Source organism: Passer domesticus, chromosome 8 (assembly GCF_036417665.1).
Source record: "Passer domesticus isolate bPasDom1 chromosome 8, bPasDom1.hap1, whole genome shotgun sequence".
Classification (NCBI taxonomy): domain Eukaryota; kingdom Metazoa; phylum Chordata; class Aves; order Passeriformes; family Passeridae; genus Passer; species Passer domesticus.
The window spans coordinates 440,199-458,774 of NC_087481.1; the positions used below are offsets into that span (position 1 = coordinate 440,199).

General features: G+C 50.9%; 1 protein-coding gene and 3 long non-coding RNA genes across 4 annotated transcripts; 2 read left to right on the forward strand and 2 right to left on the reverse strand.

Annotated features, from left to right (window-relative positions):
• Positions 1–697: 697 nt before the first annotated feature.
• Positions 698–1,741, forward strand: LOC135305813 (uncharacterized). The gene is made up of 2 exons (XR_010366794.1): positions 698–1,042; positions 1,500–1,741. It is a non-coding gene; the product is annotated as an uncharacterized LOC135305813 (long non-coding RNA).
• A 5,804-nt stretch (positions 1,742–7,545) lies between these two features.
• LOC135306023 (zinc finger protein 551-like) lies at positions 7,546–8,583 on the reverse strand. Its single transcript, XM_064429587.1, has 2 exons — positions 8,551–8,583; positions 7,546–8,169 (listed from the first exon to the last, which is right to left on the reverse strand). The coding sequence occupies exons 1-2, from the start codon at positions 8,581–8,583 to the stop codon at positions 7,546–7,548; spliced, it is 657 nt and encodes a 218-aa protein (XP_064285657.1).
• Positions 8,584–11,519: 2,936 nt separating this feature from the next.
• LOC135306082 (uncharacterized) lies at positions 11,520–12,771 on the forward strand. Its single transcript, XR_010366950.1, has 2 exons — positions 11,520–11,755; positions 12,364–12,771. It is a non-coding gene; the product is annotated as an uncharacterized LOC135306082 (long non-coding RNA).
• Positions 12,772–13,559: 788 nt separating this feature from the next.
• On the reverse strand, positions 13,560–16,581 carry LOC135306078 (uncharacterized). Its single transcript, XR_010366946.1, has 2 exons — positions 14,894–16,581; positions 13,560–14,142 (listed from the first exon to the last, which is right to left on the reverse strand). It is a non-coding gene; the product is annotated as an uncharacterized LOC135306078 (long non-coding RNA).
• Positions 16,582–18,576: the final 1,995 nt, after the last annotated feature.

Here is an 18,576-nt window from a genome sequence, read left to right on the forward strand (position 1 = left end):
CAATTCAAACACACAGCTTAAGATCAAGGAATAAAAGTGCTTTGAGAACATTTAAAGCCTGATTCCTATTACTTTCAAGGAAAGGTCAATGTTAAATTCCTTAAAAACACAAATGCAGGTCTATTTGGGACTGCATCCTTCAAAAGCACAAATGGAGGTTTAAAATTGCAGAACTTTTTCCATTGGAAAAGACCTTTAAGATCATAGAGTCCTTCCAATAATCTGAGACTGCTGACACTGCCAAGGCCACCCCTAAAGCCTATCCCAGGACGGGATGCTATTGGCATTCTTGGCCACCTGGGCACCCTGGCTCTCAGCCACTGCCAACCAGCACCCCCAGGTGCTCTTCTGCTGGGCAGCTTCCCAGCCACTCTGCCCCCAGCCTGTAGCCATCCATGGGGGTGCTGTGGCTCCAGTGGAGGACGGGCACTTCACCTTGTTGAACCTCACGCAAGTGGCCTCAGCCCATGATCCAGCCTGTCCAGATCCCTCTGGCAGATCAGCACTCCCACCCAGCTTGGCATCGTCTGTAAACTGCCTGAGGTGCCCTTGATCCTCTCTTTCCCATCGTTGACAAAGATGAGAAACACAACTGGTCCCAGTGCTGAGCCCTGGGGAACACCACCTGTGACCAGGCACCAGCTGGATTTAATTCCATTGAATTCCACCCCTCCCTGGGCCTGGCCATCCTGACAGTTTTTACCCAGGGAAGAGTGCACTAAGATCTTCAGTCCTTATCTCATTCCTTGTTCTGTGTTTCCACCCACATCCAGGAAAAGACAGAGATTCTCCTTAGCCCTCCTTTTGTTGCTGATGGATTTACAGAAGCATTTTTATTCTCTTTGCAATTTTCTAAGAAGAAATTCTCTACAGTGAGGCTGTTGAGGCACTGGGAACAAGTTGCCCAGAAGAGCTGTGAGTGCCTAAGGAAGGGTTTGCATCTGCCCCTGCTCTCTCCACTTCCCTTCTTAGTCATGACATGGGGGGCCTGAAGCAACTCCAGACTGAGGACAAGGTGAACATGGCTCAGCCTCACACAGAGGTGAGGGGGGAGCTGGGCCGCTCTCTGCTGGGAGGAAGGGTCTTGTGGCAGCCCAGCCAGGCTGTGCACATTGCCAGGGAACAGCTGTGCCCTGCATGTGGCCCTGCAATGAGCTGTGCTGCTGCCAGTGCCCCGTGCAGCTGGAGGGCTGCTCAGCTGTGGGGCAGGGAGAGGAGCAGGAGGGTGCATGTGCAGCTGAGCCATTGCTGGAGAGCACAGGGCTCGGGGCTCCCTGCTGTCCCAGGGCAGCCCAGAGGCCAGGCTGTTCCTGGGGTAGCTCTGTGGAAGTGGGGCAGGGTTTTTCCTATGGCCTACTCCAAGTGTCTGCCAGCAAGAGCATGTTTCCATATGCAGCTATTTAGAAGTTTCCAGGAAGTCTGTCCCATGAAATATGGAGCTTCAGATGATTTTCTTTTGTATTGCTGGCTCTGTTGCATTTTGTGTCTCCCCTTTGCAGATCTGACTGCCTACAGCCTTACCAAGCAGTTTTCTCTGGACACTTCCAATGTTCTCTTACCCACAAAGTCTTTGTCTCCCATCCAGAAGAGCTCTAATTCCTCCAAGCTCAGGAAGAAGCTGCTGCCTGTCTGAAGAGTGTACAAGAATAGGATTTATGTGTTAGGCTTCATAGTTACATATGGATATATATTCTGATATTTAGATGTCGTTTTGAATAAAGGTTTTGATTGTATCTTTCAATTTTGATGACATATTTTTAATTCTATATATTTTATTTTCATTATTTAAAAAAAAAAAAATTAAATAAACCAAAAGGAGAATGTGAGACCAGGACCTGCCAGCCTAGAGATTATGGGAGTGCAGCTTGCTTGATGTGCCAGTGTCTCACTACATCCTTTCCTCACTGCACATCTCCACTACCTCTTTTGTCACATTTTCTTTCTGTCATTAGTGCTGCTCTTTGTTACTTGACATTACAACAGGGCCACACATTGACATGTTTGGGGGACAATGGAACCAAAAGACCCTGTATAGTCAAAAGATTTCTACCTGGATATGTTGTGTGCTCTCAGAAGGCCTGAGCAAAGAAACCAAGAGAAGTGTGCCCAAATGCCAAAGCTTTGCTCCTTTGCAATCTCACAGAGGTCTGGCTCACAGGTGACTTCAGGCACAATTTCATAGGTAAGAAGAGGATGTGTATTTCACTGGGAAAAGATGCCCTGCTTTGGAATAGTTGTCTGTATGTAGATTTACCCAGGACAGCAGTCCAACAGTGTTTTTTGCAACTTGCTTGCCAAGGGATGAGTGGGCTGTGAGGCCAATAACAAGTGACAAGGGTTCCTCGAATCTATTGCCACTGCAGCCTGGGTGCCCTTCTGCCCAGGGCTATGGGATCATTTGTTCCCATGGACCAGTGCTTGCCAGGGTAATGAATTCCTGCATAGCTGGAACAAGCAATTCTGGATTCCGCTCCAGCTCTTGGTGGGCTGCATGATCATTGACAATGCTGCCTTTCCAGAAATTATTCTACAGTTTCCTTTCATAGTCATTTGAAGATTTAAACGTCACATTTCAATTTGTTTTGCCTTAGGGAAAAATACTTCTGGGCCCAGTGCAAACTGTAACCTTTTGACAGCAAAGTCCTCATGGCTGCCAGCTTCTGATGTTCCAGAAGAAACTGCATGTGAATGTGTTAATTGAGTTTTCTGAAGGAAAACTCTGTCTGACTCTGTGTCACGTGGCTGCATGTGTTGGCATAGCTATGGGTCTAGTCCTGGCCTAGTAAAGCCCAGGCAGGGTGGCATGTTGCAGGGAAAACAAGTCCACAAGCTTATGGGGTTGCCATCACCAGCAGAGCCGATGTGTCCTTTGGGGATTTCTCTGGAGACAAAATTAGGGACCTGCTCCATGCCACAGTATGGATCTCTTAGATCCTTAGATCTTTCTAAACTATCCTAACAAAGGCAGTGAAACTTCACATCTCCTTGCACAGCCACTGTTTGAATAGGGGCATTTTTGTCCCTCCTCAAAGCCATTGCTCTTGCACACCAGAAACATGAACATCCACCAACAGGAATGATGCATGGCCCTCCTGCTGCTGCTTCAGAGCTCTGGGAAGTGCAGACCTGGGTATTGCCAATGGGAACACTTAATTAGCATTTCATGCTCCTTCAAGATGCCCAGATCTCAGGGCTTTTAGTTTCAAAGCAGCCACTGTACTTGCTCCAGGGAAGAACAGTAAATGGGAAACAGCAATTGCCAGCCTTGCAGGGGTGTGGGGAAAACCTGGAGTGTCTGCGTCAAAAGAGGAATGGGAAGAGTGCAATTGCCAAAGCCAAAGCTTTGTTAGGATAGCTGGGTCAGTTCTTTACTGCCTGCTTGCATGGAAATCATTTCAGAACCTCCTTGTTGTATCTCGTGCAGAAAAGGAGATCTTAATAATACCATGCTACTTAAAAACACATTGTGATGCAGATCTGCAGTGATTCACAATGAAGCAGACTGCCTGCTTTGTCACTGCCAGCCCTGGGGACCCTGCAAGAGACCGTAGAGTATGCCATGCCTGTTTTATATCCAAGCAAAGCTTGAGTTTGCTTATTAGTGTGGAATAAATACAAGGGTAATAAAATGGACAATTAAACTGGTCACTTTGGAGGATATGCTCATGCTTTCACACGTCAGTCCTGTGCCTCATGCTCCAAGGCTTGTTACTCATCATGAAATACTTCACTAAAAAAACACAGCTCCTGTGTTACATCTGAATAAAATTGCATCAGATCATCAAGAATTCTGCTGGCAAGAACAAGACAAAAGCCGTCTGACACTCACTTGCAGCTGTCCTGGATTTCTGCAGCCCTTTGTGAAACGCTGCTGTAGGCAGAGTGTTTGGAGTTGGTTTGGGCCTTTATGAGAGATCTGTGTAACAGCATGCTGGGCTCTCCTGGCAGAAAACTGTCCAAGCCCAGGGACATGGTGCCGGCAGGAGTGGAGCAGCCCCGCTCCCAGCCCGAGAGCGTGAGCTGAACCATGCCGGGGAGAAAAGACACCGAGGGGCTCCAGCCCAGCTGCTTCACCTGCCGTGACTGCTCCACAGAGCTCTGCCTCTGGGAGAAAGTCGACGCTGGACAAGCATGGAGCTTTCATCTGCTGCTGGAGCTGCTCCGTGACAGCTCCTGTTCTTCTCGAGGGAGAACCCAGCACCACCTTGTAACGCGTGTCCAGGGGGGATTCTCCTCTGGCATTCTGGGTCTTTGTCCCAGCAGGGGGACGGTGAGGTCTGGCAGTTTGATATCTAGAACTCACTGGCCTTTTTGCTTGCTTTTCAGCTATTCCGCTTCTTAAGAAACTGTTGCAATTTTTTTCCACTTTCATCTATTATTATTCATTTGCTGTTACTGGAAGGGGATTGTTGGAACACTTTAGAGGAGATGACTCATTGCAGAGTGTCCTGTATCAAGTTCTCCCAAACTGTGTGAGACCCATGGCTTCACACAGGAGCAGCCCCAAGGCTGCTGAGGGGAAGGCACTGAGGAAGACAAACCCAGTATTTCTGAGGGGAATTCCTTGACACCAAACCAACCTGAGTCGTCCAGCAGCTGACCTGACATTTTGAGACATGGGCCAAAGGGGAAAGCTTGCAGTGTGTTTGGTCCAGGCCGGGTCATGCTCAAGGCAAAGGTGTGTCAGTGCACTTGGCTCCTTCTCTCCTCATTGTGTCCAGCACACACAGGAGCCCAGAGCTCCTGCAGAAACCATCACAGCACTCAGTGGGAGCAACTTGTGTCCAGTGCTCACACAGAGCTGTGTCCAACACTGCCCCTCATTGGAATGAGGAACTGTTCCAGCTCTTTTAGGAGCTAAGGAGGTTTGGCCTTCAGATCAGCTCCTTCCCAGCTCTTGATATGCTGCCCTGGCTGAGTTGCTGCTTGTGGCAACACTTGTTGCACAGCTGACAGCCCTGCTCTGCTGGCCAGCAGCCACTGCAGGAGCTTGTGCCAGTGACATCGAACCTTTTAGATCTTCCTCAGGAAAGCTCAGGGCAGAACTTGTCAAAAGAGCATTGCCTGGGCCATGACTTTGACATTAAATCTCTCCTCTGTGCTTGGTGCCACACACAGTAAATATCTGAGGAAGCAAGTTTTCTACTCCAGAAATTTCTTAAATCAATCAGTTAAACTGTAACAGAACACGATTTGGGATGTGTAATCTCACTTTAATTCATTTGCAGAAAGCTTCAGAGAGCTGTGTGACCTAAATGACCTTGCCACCAAGAACTCAGAAAAATGGGAGAGATGGAATCAGCAGCACAAGGATCTGCATTGTGATTCTCCCACAGGCCAGAGGACACGGCCCACTTCCACTGGGCCATGCCTTTTTACCCTACATCAAAACCTCGTGCTTCAGATTGTGGTGGTGAATGGCCCCAGCCTTGTCCGGCCACACGGTGACCTGAGAAACGCTTGTCAGGCCTGGGCCTTGCTGAGCAGCCCCTGGGCCCAGCTCCTCTTGAGCTTCCCAGAGACACCGAGCGCTGCCAGGCACTTGTGCTGTCAGACGAGCTCCTGGGGTGTCCTGTGAACTGCCTTGGAAACCGCTTTTCCTGCCTCAATGGCATGACATCCTCCTTCTCCCACTCTCAGAGCCAGGCTGCTGACCCACGGTGCGGCCACGATGAAGCGTTGATGGCTGAGGCCCCTCGCCTGTGGCCCATGAACAGCGCTCCCAAAGGAGGCCCTTGGGGCTCTCCTGGAGCCCAGAGGTGCCAGCAGCAACCTCCCTCTGAGTGGGGCCTCGCAGAGCCAGCGCGCTCTCAAGCTTGCTGCACTGGCAGCATGACTGAGCAGCCATGGATCCTGGGCCAAGAGCCCACTCCTGGAGGCTCCAGTTTAACCACTGCTCAGCTCCAGTGCTGTTAAGCTTTTAGGCCGTGTTCCTTTTGATCCTTGTCCTTTCTGTCCCTTTCTCAAACACACCTAAACACACACACACACACACACACACACACACACACAGAATTCTCAGAATGTTTCTCATTTGATTGACTGAATTTTGTTTCTTGCTTTTTTCCCCCATGTTGTTCCTTAACCAAGTAGTAAGTAATAATGTGAATGTTGCCAATGAATTTTCTTTAGCTACTGCTTAATATTCAATCTGGTTTTTACTGAACCTTGCCTGGGAATTTTTAAGCAATCTCAGACACTTGTTCATACCAAGCCTTGGGAGCATGAGGTGCAGGATTGACACTGGAAAGCAAGAGAGTCATTCAAGAGGGATGAGTTTAACTGTCCATTTTATTACGCTTCTATTTATTTCACTCTAATAAGCCAAGCCAAGCTTTTCTTAGAGGCAGAATGTGTGTGGGAGGCACTACAATATTATCCCATAGCTCTGGGCTGAATGGCACCCAGACTTGGGCTGTACAAGCCGGGGAAAAAGATGTTCCTGCCCTTGAACTTCCTTCCTGTCCTCTCAACAACTGATAACAAAATTATAAATCAATAAACTAAAATTACAATGAAATCAATTATAATAAAAATGAAATATTTTTTCTTACGTTACTCCAATGATCCAAGAAAAACAACAATAACTATTACTATAATATTACCAATAAATATAAACAAATTCTATACTAAGAAATACCTTCTGAAAGCTTTATCGTAGTAACTAATATACTTTAGACTAAAAATATATAAAAAAACTAACATACAATCTAACACACATTAGTAAAACAATTCATATTACAAACATACTAAACACAAAACCAAGCACCACTAGAATTTCTCATACATTTTAACCAAACAATTAAACTTTAATAACACCCTTAAGTACTCCAAAACAATTCCAATTATTTTTTAAAATTTAATTGTAGGTGAGTGCTTTTATTTGGATATTGGTTTTTGGATTGTTTGCGTTAGATGATTTAAAAAATGGGATTTTTATAGCAAATTAATCAGCTGAGAAGGCGGCACTCTGCAAACAGAACTGACTGAAAAGGAATGGGACAGAAATCAGTAACTCAGAAACTTTTATTTGCTGTCAAATACATCCCACCCAGCCAGCCCCACACAATCCCCATCCCACCACTCCCAATTGGGATCCCACTGCTCCCAATCCCTTTCCAGCCCCATCTCACCCTGGTGGTTGTGGAATTGAGTGAGTTTAGCCTGGGATTGAGTTTTTTTGAGGAGGGAACAAGCAATTTGAGGAGGGATTGAGCCTATAGGGGTTAAAATTCAGTTGTTTTCAGTGGGATTTGAGTGGTTTTGAGGTGACAGATCCCTCTTGGCTTTTGGAGGGCAAAGAGAGGAAGAAGAGAAAAAAATTAAAGCCAAACCAAAAGGACAATCAGGCAGGTGTGTTCCCAACACAGATCACAGGGAATGTGGGTCACCAGGGCTGTGCCCAGCGTGGGTCCTGCAGTGGGGGATGGAGCTGGAGCAGCGCACGAAGCTCTTCCCGCACTCGGGGCATTCGCAGGGCTTCCCTCACCGGTGCCTCCGTTGGTGTTGGGTCAATGTAGAGATCCCGGAGAAGCTCTTCCCACACTAGGGATGCTCGTAGGGCCTCTCCCCAGTGTGGATGCGCCAGTGCCTGACAAGGTGGGAGTTGTGCCTGAATCCCTTCCCGCAGTCGGGGCAGCAGAAGGGCCTCTCCTCTGTGTGACTCTGATAGTGCCGGAAAAGATGGAAGCGGATCCGAAACCCCTTCCCACACTTGGAACACTCATAGGGCCTCTCCCCAGAGTGGATCTTTTGGTGGACAATCAGGCTGGAATGCTGGCTGAAGCTTTTCCCGCACTCCCCACACTCGTAGGGCCGTTCTGCAGTGTGGGTCCTCTGGTGCTGGATCAGGGTGGAGCTCTGCCTGAAGCTCTTCCCACATTCCTCACACTCGTGGGGCCTCTCCGCAGTGTGGATGAGCCGGTGCCTGATGAGGGTGGAGTTGCGCCTGAAGCCCTGCCCGCAGTCAGGGCAGCGGAAGGGCCTCTCCTCTGTGTGCGTGCGCTGGTGCACGAGGAGATCAGAGCTGCTCTGAAACCTCTTCCTGCACTGATCACACTCGTAGGACCTCTCCTCAGTGTGGCTCCTCCGGTGCACGATCAGGTGGGAGCTCCACCTGAAGCTCTTCCCACACTCCAAGCACTTGTGGGGCTTCTCCCCATCAGGAACCTCCTCATGGACCACCAGCTCTGAGCTCTGGCTCCATCTCCGGCCACCTTCCCGGCCCAGGCTGGCTCTTTCCCCCTCAGATCCCCGTGATCTGCGTTTGCAGCCCCTCCTCGTGCAGCATCTCCGGGGCTTTTCCTCTCCATTGGGTTCCTGTGCCATGGAGCTGCTCAAAACAGCCTCTGCCACGAGGTTCTGCCGTGGGGATTTGTCCTCCCTGCTCTCCATCCTCAGCTCCTGCTCTGGGGGAGGAAAGACAAGGACAGGATGGCATTTGCCTCCGGGCCACAGGCAAGGGCAAGGAGATGCCCCCAGGCTGTCCTGCAGCTGGGGCCATGCTGGGCTGGGAGATGGAGCAGCACAGAGGGGGAAAGGGGCACTGACTTCCTCGTCCCCTGCCTCAGTGTCCAGGGACATATTCCTCTCTCTCACTGCCTCACAAGAAGTGGCAATGGGAAATCCTGGTTTGGGGAAAACAAGGGATGAGCACATTGACTTTGAAAGTCTTTCCACCCAAGTCCCTCTCTACAAGTTACCGGGCATCTGGGCTCCAGAAAAACCTCCCAAACACCAAGATTCAGCCTTGAAAAAGCCACCAGGAATTCCCTGGCCCTGCTCCCTCCTCTCTGCTCTTTGGGAGTTCCCCCTGTCCCAGCTGCTGGGGTCACGCTTGCATTGGGGGTCCCCCTTCTCCTCGGTGCCCACCCTCCCCAGCCTGCTGGCAGTCCCAGCAATCCCAAAAGCTGCCCCCTCTTCGCTCTGCCCATTCAGGGGTGCCAGGGCTTTTTGGGCTCCCTTTTGGGCTCCCTTCTCCCCTCATGCTCTGCTCTGGGCTGCAGGGGCTCCAAGGAGTCCCCCCTGCCCCTCTCCAGGCTCTGCAGGCTCCCGCCAATGGCGGCGCTCCCCCCTCTCTGGGCTCCCCATTTTGGGCTCCTGGGGGACACAGGGCTCTGCTCCTCCAGGCTGCCTCTGCCGCCACCGCCACCCCCCGATGTCCCCCCAAGGGGCTTTTTCTGCCCTGCCTTGGAGTTCTTCATTCTCCAAACATCCCCCCAAAAAATCCCAACCCAGGCACTCCCCAGAATATTTGGGCTGAGCTCCACCTCCCTGGGCACCTCCAGACTTCCTATGTGCCTGACCCTGGGACAACCTGGAACACCTTGGACCCCCATTCCAGCCTTTCCCTGCCCCCAGCCCCACCCTTCTGCAAAACCAGACACGCCCTGAACTCCCCCTTCCTGAACATCCTGGGTGTCCCTATGCCATGTCCCACCTTTTTTGGGAAACCCTGGACTCCCCTTTCCTGGGCTCCAGGCCCCCTGGAACTCCCTTCTGCCTCTTCATGTCCCTGCCCCCCATTTCTGTGACCCTGAGCCCCTCCTGCAACCCATTCCTGAGAACCGAGACCCCCTTTTACCTCATTGCCCAGAACTGAGACCCCCCTGCACCCCCTTATCTGGCACCAACTCAACTTCCCCTGGCCCCCGCCTCTCCCAGCACCCAGCCCCACCCTTTTGCCTGACCTGGGATCCCTGGGCCCCCATTCCTGCATTTTCCAGCCCCCAGACCCTCCTTTTTTCACTCCCTTTCCTGGCCTCCAGGCCCCCTGGAACTCCCTTCTGCCTCTTCATGTCCCTGCCCCCCATTTCTGTGACCCTGAGCCCCTCCTGCAACCCATTCCTGAGAACCGAGACCCCCTTTTACCTCATTGCCCAGAACTGAGACCCCCCTGCACCCCCTTATCTGGCACCAACTCAACTTCCCCTGGCCCCCGCCTCTCCCAGCACCCAGCCCCACCCTTTTGCCTGACCTGGGATCCCTGGGCCCCCATTCCTGCATTTTCCAGCCCCCAGACCCTCCTTTTTTCACTCCCAGGACATCCCGGTACCCCCTTTCCTGGGCACAGGATTCCCTGCACACCCCATCCCAGCTCTCCCAGTCCCTGCACCCCCTTTCCTTGACTCTGAGCCCCTGAACCTCCTTCCCAGCTCGGCCAGCCCTTCAAGTCCCCCTTTCCTTGGCCTCTTGACCCCCCTGGATCCCCAGTCTCTCACGTTCAGCCCCCCCAGCTGCCCCGATCTCACTGTCCCCCCAGTTCTGCACTCCCTGCAGTACCTGGCAGTGGCGCTGTCGCAGCCCGGCCCTGTCACCGCGTCCTCTCAGTGCCCGTTCGGGCCCTGCCCGACCAGCCCGACACGGTTGACTGCGGGGCACACTCCCCTGTGCCCGGGCTACAGGAGAGCGGCCGGGGCTGCCAGCCCTAAACCACAGGAGCAGCTGGCAGACGCTACTGCAGGAAGAAAGGGCCCACTCTGGGCAGGGTAAAGCCAAGGTTTATTTCAGGGCTCAGGGCAGCTCTGACCCTCAGGGCAACCTGCTGCACACAGCACACACTCAGCCCCTGCACCAGCTTGGAAAGGGGGGCGCAAACAAGGCAAAGATACATCCAACAACCAATGGGGGAAACGGGGGGTGTGCAAACCGGGCAGATGGACATGAAGGATCACAAATGAGGAAGCACCTTAAGGGAGGGCCCTGACCTCTGCCCAATCACTCCACGCCCCTGTGGGAAGATTCTGGAAAGAGGGGAAGGGAGGCCGAGGGATTGACAGGGGCCCAGGGAGGAGACTGGGGAATGGCTCTGCAGCCACAGGGAGGATTGACATGGGGGAGGAGGGAAGGCACTTGGGGCAAAGCATTTTCAGGAAAGAAGCGGGGCTACATCAGGGAACCATTGCAAACTGAGAACAAGGAGAATAAAACACAATACAACACGGCCCGGGGTCCCCCAGTCCTTGATTGTGGGGGACGTGGACGGGACCCCTGCGAGCGCTGGGGCAGCGAGCGGGGCCGGATGGAGCCGCAGAGAGCGGGGATGGTGGGGGGAGCTGAGCTGGGATATTGGCATAGCCAGGGCTGGGATATTAGGATAGCCAGGACTGGGATATTGGGATAGCCAGGGCTGGGACATTGGGATAGCCAGGGCAGGGATATTGGGATAGCCAGGGCTGGGATACTGGGACAGCCAGGGCTGGGATATTGGGATAGCCAGTGCTGGGATACTGGGACAGCCAGAGCTGGGATATTGGGATAGCCAGTGCTGGGATATTAGGATAGCCAGAGCTGGGATATTGGGCTAGCCAGAACTGGGATATTGAGATAGCCAGGGTTGGGATATTGGGATAGGCAGGGTTGGGATATTGGGATAGCCAGTGCTGGGATATTGGGATAGCCAGCCCCGGCTCAAGGACAGGAATGGGCACGTGGCCGACAGTGCCCTGGAGACGGGGCCGGTACAACCAGAGTGGGGGGGACTGGGGGGAGCCGGGGGCCGGGCTGGGATCTGTGGGAATGGAGGACTCTGAGGGGCTGGGATGGGATCTCTATGGCTACGAGGGGTGGGATTTCATCTCCTTCCAGCTGGGACCCAGGAGCTTTGCAGTGTCCGACGGTGCCACCTGGATCACCTGGAGGTGCTGGGAATGCAAAGGGATCATGGTGGAGCAGATGAAGCATTATCTGGGACACAGCTGTGTGGAAGAGCTCCCAAAATCCATCAGACATGGTCAGGAGGCTCTGGAGCACAAAGGTGGGTGTGGGAAGAGGAAGGGAGTTCTTGTGGGAATGTGGGATTCAGGAATGAGGGCCTTGGAAATGCAGAAATTGCCATGGAATTTCCATGGCCGGATCTCTCTCATCCCAGCCAGGTGAGAATTCCATGGATGGATCTCCCCCTAACCCATTGCCCTGGGAATTCCATGGGGAAATGATTTGAACGGATGACCAATGCAATGCCAGCAGTGCAATTGGGAAATACAAAGCTGTGTTTCGTGTCAGGTTCCTAGAGGCAACGTGTGTATTTGTGATTGTGTGGAAACTGACCATGGGACAGTTATGAAGACAAATTCTAATAAATAACTGAGGAGGTAAAGCATGGAAGAAGGCCTTTGAACCTATCCTTTGTTCGCAATTACCCTTTGTAAGTCTTCAGTTGATTTAGGATCATTTGAATTAAAGCTTTAAGGATGTTTCTCTTTGACAGGAACTTTCTGCTTGTAGCTAAGCCTTAAAGAGTTTTGCAATAATAACCTTTTGAAGTATAATTTTAGAATATTGCTCGTAGTAAGGATCTTTGAAACCATAGCTTTAGAATATATAAAAAGGAAACGTGCTTATCTCGATACATTAAAAAAACAGTGAAAAGCAGCTTAAGAAAGGAAGATGAACATCTACTCAAGGATTGATGGTTTCGACCAAGAGAAGCTGGACATCACTGTAATGAGATTTGGAATTAAAAGGTGGACCCATCTGGAATCTGGACCTCACCAGCTGGGAGACTTCTTTCTTCTTTCGGAAGCCGGACCCCACCATCTGGGGATACTCCTTTCTGGGATACATCCTGAGAAAAACTAAATCATAATAGTGTATAGAATTGTGACGTAAAAATTGGGAACGGAAACTGCTGAGAAAGCTTATGAGTACCCCTATCAATGCCTGTAAGCCTCAACTATCGGTGTGCAGCTGGAGGGAAAACTTCCCCCCCTGTACCCAGCCTGTATTGCTCATACTTTACCATATGAATTAATAAATTGATTGCTGCTTGAATATTGGCCTAGTCAAGCTTCTCATTTGTAACACAATGAGCCCTAATCCCTGCTGGGATTGCATGGGACATGGATGCCAATGCTGTGCCCAGGCCGGCTCTGCTGTGCCCGTGGCAGCGCCAGGGGAGTGCCCTGTGCCTGCCCTGAGCCCAGCAGGAGCCTTTCCTTGGCTGTTGTGTGCCTTGCCCGGGGCAGGAGGGCACTGCCGGAGCGGCTTTGGTGGCCCCGGGCACCCGGCCAGGCTGCAGCCGCTGCAGGGGCTCCTGGGGAATGTTGCAGAGCAAAGCTGAAAGCAAACAACAGTTTCTGGAGGGGATTCTACCCCTGGGCCTGTGCTGGGACCCCAAGGGCAACAGCCCCAAGTGCTGGAGCTCAGTGTCCCTCAGCCAGGCCGTGTTCCCTGGCTCTGCCCTGTCCCCTCTCCCTGTCCCCTGTCCCTCACCTGTCCCCTGTCCCTGCCTCCTGTCCTTGCCCCTCAGCTCTCCTCTGTCCCTGTCCCCTCTCCCCTGGCTCTGTGAGGTCCGAAGTGGCAGCAGGACCTGGGGCAGCCCTGGGGGAGAACAACCCTGAGCCCTAGCTGGGCCAGTTGCCCCAGTTCCCCCAGGGGTGCCCAGGTCACTCCCAGCATGGGCCCTGTGGCTCCCAGTCACTCCCAGTATGATCCCACTATGATCCCAGCATGGTCCCAGGTGTTACCATTCACCCCTAGGATGGTTCCAGCCTCTCCCAGTATGTTTCCAGTCACCTCCTCTTGCAGGTAAACCAGGACTCCTGAACAACTGACCGGTGTGACCAAGCAGAAGCTGTTTATTGTTTACATTACACACACTTTTCTGGATTCTACAAACTGCTAAGATCACACTTCTTGCTTGGTGCCTTTGTCTCGTTCCCTCGTTCTCTGCCTCCATTTCTCAGTCTCTGTGATTGGTCACCATGCAGGTGTTTCACAGTCCCCTGTTATCCAGTTCCTGCCATCCTGGTGTGCCGTTTCTCAGCTTCTTTGTGCTTATTTTAGCACAGTTTATATCTCAGTCACCTTGATGAATTCCACACAGCCCTGAGACAATTCTGATAAGAACAGTTGCAGAGGGTATGGCTGGTGCACACTGAGGCCTGAGTTGTTCAAATACATTGCTACAATTCCCCCTTCTTGCACCAGCCAGACCCTCTTTACTGTGTTCCCTACTAAGGGGGTCACCAACTTAATTATGCATGGAATAACACAAAGCAATAAAGTAATGACTACTAATACTAACATAATTCCCTTTACAATATCTTTCAACCATCCAGTTATTGCCCACCCCTTAAAACATTCATCCAACCCTCAGTCATTCACAGTCAATCTCTTCATGTTGTCCTGTAGTTGAGTTTCCTGTGAATGGATGCAGAATGCTCAGAGAGGTTCATACAACACATTCCTTCCAACTCCTCATACCCGTGCCCATGTGCTAACAACAACAAATCTACAGCAGCTCTATTTTGCAGTGTGCCATGGCTAATACTATCTCCACCACTGAGCATTTGATTTAGAACAGCTGAAGCTGTGTTCAGTTGTTTAGCTGCCCAGCATCCCAACTTATTCAGTGTAGTCAAAGCCTGAGCAGCCACAACACCTGGAGCAAGGAATGATGCTGAGATTTGTGCTGGAGCACCCCAAAGCTCTACAGATCCTAAGCCTGTGATTGCTCTTTTAGTTCTTCTGCTGTGTTCTGCTCTCCAGATAGTCTGATTTAGCATTTGTCACATGCTAGGGGCAAACATGCTTAGTTTTCCTAGGTAACAAGTTCCACCAAAGGGATTACTTGGAATTGCAGGCCAGGCTCTGTCCCCACAGATTAAAAAGACACCAAGTGGAAGCTTTCTTACAGTCTCATTTGCACCAGCACTGCCAGGATAAGTCCAATGTGGCAATATTTGGCCTTGTTCTGATATAATGGAGAATTGGGATTAAGGATGACACTATTATTCTTGGAATGTGGGACTAGAACATTGCTCAAATTGGTTATTTTTGCTTCCAGAAAGTAGTTAAAAAACAAGCAGTAATTTCCAGGAGCTGATCCTAACAGGTCTGGTTCTTGGGGTTCTAGTCCGGTTTCATTCAGGGATTGTGTGTGTTATCATACCTGCTTGGAAGCCTTCGCCCTTTGGCTTAATTCCCAGCCTTTTGCATCTGTCCAATTTTGTACCACCTCTGCTGATGTTACACCAATGATTCTCCATGCTTGATCTATTTGCTTCCACGTATGGCTTTCCTCTAGCTCCTACCCACCTTGCAAAACCAGTAAAATCACTCACTGGGATACCAATTAGACCTGTGCGGAAGGGATCTCCAGGCATGGCCAAGGATAAACGAGAGGAATCCACCCCAGCAGCCTTGGCCCAAGTAAGCCACATATTCTGTCAGTGCCATCCTGGTGGGTTAATTTCCTCTGCACTACAGATGTTACCACATACTACAGCCAATAGAAAAAAATCTCCCAAAACCCCACCTCTCTAATTTAAAGCTGTTCTTCATCTTGCTCATTGGTAAAGAACCCTTCCCCTCTGAGATCAGGGACAAAATCTGAACTAACTGTGCCTCTTGCTCTTTGAGCCCTTCCTCTGTTTTTTCTTTCCTGGTTCCTTTCTTTCCAGCTTCTCTTTCTTTGTTCCCTCTGATCAGGTCTAACTCCCCAGGTCCTAGGGATAAATATTTCCTTACCACACTCAATATCCTTGATTTTATTCTCTCTCTTTCTGCTCAAGCTTCTGGAGTTCACTACGATACCACTGAATAGCCTGCCCCAATTGCTCTTGATTTTCAAACAAGCTCAGTGCTTCTTGAGCAGCTTCAGGGGAATTTCCTGTTCTTCCTGTCACTTGGGATAACACCACCCAGGTATTGAATTCTTGGCTGTGCCAACAGCTGCACACCCCACACCTTGCAAAGCTTCCTCCCTCAAACTCACACCACCTGTGTGCTCCACACCCACTCATTCTAATCTCACCCAAGGATAACAAAAGCATTTCCAGCTCTGAGGGCAATGGATGTTTTCAGGTGTTGCTGGTTGTAGGTTCATTAGTGGTATTAGGGATCAGAGTGTCCTTTTCTAGCCAGAGATGAACCCACTTTGCTGGTATCCATCAGGGTTCTTTGTCTGTAATGCCACAAACATAACCCCTTCCTCACATCAGTAAATCTGCAGGTCCTTCCCATAACCCTGTCCTAGGATTTTTAAAATAAACTTCTGGCCGATGCTGTACCAATTCAGAATCTTGCTGCAAACCTGAGTAATGTGTTAATGCTGGTGGTTCACTGTGATTGCCTACTAACCACAGAGGATTCATAGTGTGGACGGCTTTCAGCACTCTGTCCTGTGGGCTCAGCCCATCCTGCCCCATTTTTTGTTTATCAAGCAGTCCTTTCAGGACCTGATGTGTCCTTTTGATGACAGCTGACGTGTGGAGTTCCCTGGAATGCCTGTGCTATGCTTCACTCCCCAAGGAGCTGAGAAATCCTGGGTTTGCCAGGCTGTGTATCCTGCCCCGTTGTGTGTTCTGATTTCCTGAGGCAAGCCCATAACAGCAAAGCAGCCTGGCCAGTGTGGAATGCCAAAGCCAGAGCCTTCACTTGTCACAGGAGTGGCCCAAGCCATGGCAGAAAAGGTGTCTGTGGTCACATGAATGCGTTTAAAGCCACCCAAAGAGGCGCAGATGGTCACATCAGTTTACCACAGCTGCAGGGGCCCTGAACCACTGGGGTTGGCTCCACGACCCAATCCAGCAATCATAGCCTGGCCCTGTGGACAGCTTGTGACAATTCCCTCAGCATCCTGCAGCCATATTCCAAATTGTTTGGGTAAAACTTTCACACTTTGATGAAAAACTCGTCAGCCCTTCTGGCTTGGCCAAATTTATTGATGCTGTGAGAAGCAGAGGCCCAGAGTGGTGCCACCAATTGGCCAGCCTTCTCCTTACCTAAGGCCAGGCCTCCCTCCAATCCAGAGTAATTCCAAATATGGGTAATGAAATAATCCTGTTTGTGAGAATTGAGACACTGGCACAGTTGCAAAAAGAGTTGCCACAACCCCTGGTCCTGGATTTCTCTGGAATTCTTCCAGCAGTGGTCGCTTCATGCGCTGGACAACACCACTACATAAAGAGAATCAGAAACAATGTTAAGGGGATCATTTGGCCACTTTTCAAACACTCTGATGAGAGCACGTAGCTCAAGAATCTGTAAGGAATCTCCTGGTGCCTCCAGGATTTCACTGAGTCATTTGCCTTTGTTCTGCCAAGTGAGGCCTGCTCTGGAAGTTTTTCCATTGGCATCTGGCAAGACATCTATTTGTTCATGCACAACAGCCCATCTTTATTCTTCACAGCTCATATTTCTATGGTTTTCTAAAGGCTTTCTGTTTAATTTTAATTGCTTAGTAGCTTACTGCCACTCAGTTCATTGGTTAGTAGTTGCTCATGCAGGTGTCAGTCAAAACCTTTCCTCTCTAACGATGTTTCCATTCTTGTCTCCTGCATAGAAGATATGGGTAGAAGTCTTTCTTCTCCCAGGTGCAAATTCCTTTCTCACAGGAACTTGTCAGGCTAGCTGTTAGCTGTACTTAGCCAAAGTAGCAGGCCTCAGCCATCATTTTACAAGGATAACAAGGCTCTTCTTTTATATGGCTTTACCTGTATGCAACATTGACATATGATTCTTTCAATCTTAAAGAATCATCTTAAATTTCTGTCATGTGAACTTTGACCTTTGTAATATTTGTGTATGATAGATTTGAGTTCAACTCTGTTTTGAATCATGCCTTCATGGAATCATAGACTCATGGAATCATGAAGGCTGGGAAAGCTCTGTGAGACCATGGAGTCCCAGCAGTGCTTGATGCCCACCTTGTCCCCAGCCCAGAGCCCTGAGTGCCACCTGCAGGCCTTCCTGGGACAGCTGCAGGGATGGGCACTGCAAAGCTCCCTGGGCAGCCCCTGCCAAGGCCTGAGCAGCCTTTCCCTGGGGAAATTCCTCCTGGTGTCACGCTGAGCCTGCCCTGGCCCAGCCTGAGGCCATTCCCTCTGCTGCTGTGCCTGTTCCTGGGAGCACAGCCCAACCCTCCGGCTGTCCCTCCTGTCAGGGAGTTGTGCAGAGGCAAAAGGGCCTCCTGAGCCTCCTTTTCTCCAGGCTGAGCCCCTTTGCAGCTGCCACAGCCCCTCCTGGGGCTGCAGCCAGGATGGAATCCTGGTGCTGTACAAAGAGCAGTGTACAGACCTGCCACAGGTGCCTTTGTCAGCACATTTTAAACATTCCTAGCTACAGAAAGGCTCTGCAGCAAGCACACGAGTCCAGTCAGCAGGGACAGTGCCAATGTCCTTTGGCAATGCGTGCAGCCCGGCCCGGCCCGGCCCGCGCTAGGTGCCGCGGTTGCCTGGTAACCGCGCCCGGGCCCTCAGCGTCTGTGCCGGCGCTGCGGCCTCAGCGCCAGAGCTCGGCCCTGGCTGCTCGTTCGCAGCCTCGGCGCCTTCAGGCGGCTGCACTCGGCCATTGCCACGGCAGTTGTTGGCACAGCATTGGTTTCTGTCAGCCAGTGATGTCAATTGGTGGAGAATTGGTCTCTGTGAGCGACTCCAGAACTCGCAAAGCATTGGTCTTTGCGAGGGACTCCTGAAGTCGCAGAACATTGGTTTCTGCCAGGGACTCCGGAACTGACAAAGCATTGGTCTTTGCGAGGGACTCTTGAATTTCTTTTGAAGGTAAAGATTGCCTCAAGTTCTACTGTCTGTTTTTGTCCCATCTGTGCTCTGAAAGAGAATGCCAGAGGGAAAT

Coding starts and splice junctions, on each gene's coding strand:
- LOC135306023 (XM_064429587.1), bottom strand. CDS start 8,583: ATGTCCCTGGACACTGAGGCAGGGGACGAGGAA. Junction 8,170..8,550: donor CTGAGGCAGGGGACGAGGAA/GTCAGTGCCCCT, acceptor GTCCATGAGGAG/GTTCCTGATGGGGAGAAGCC.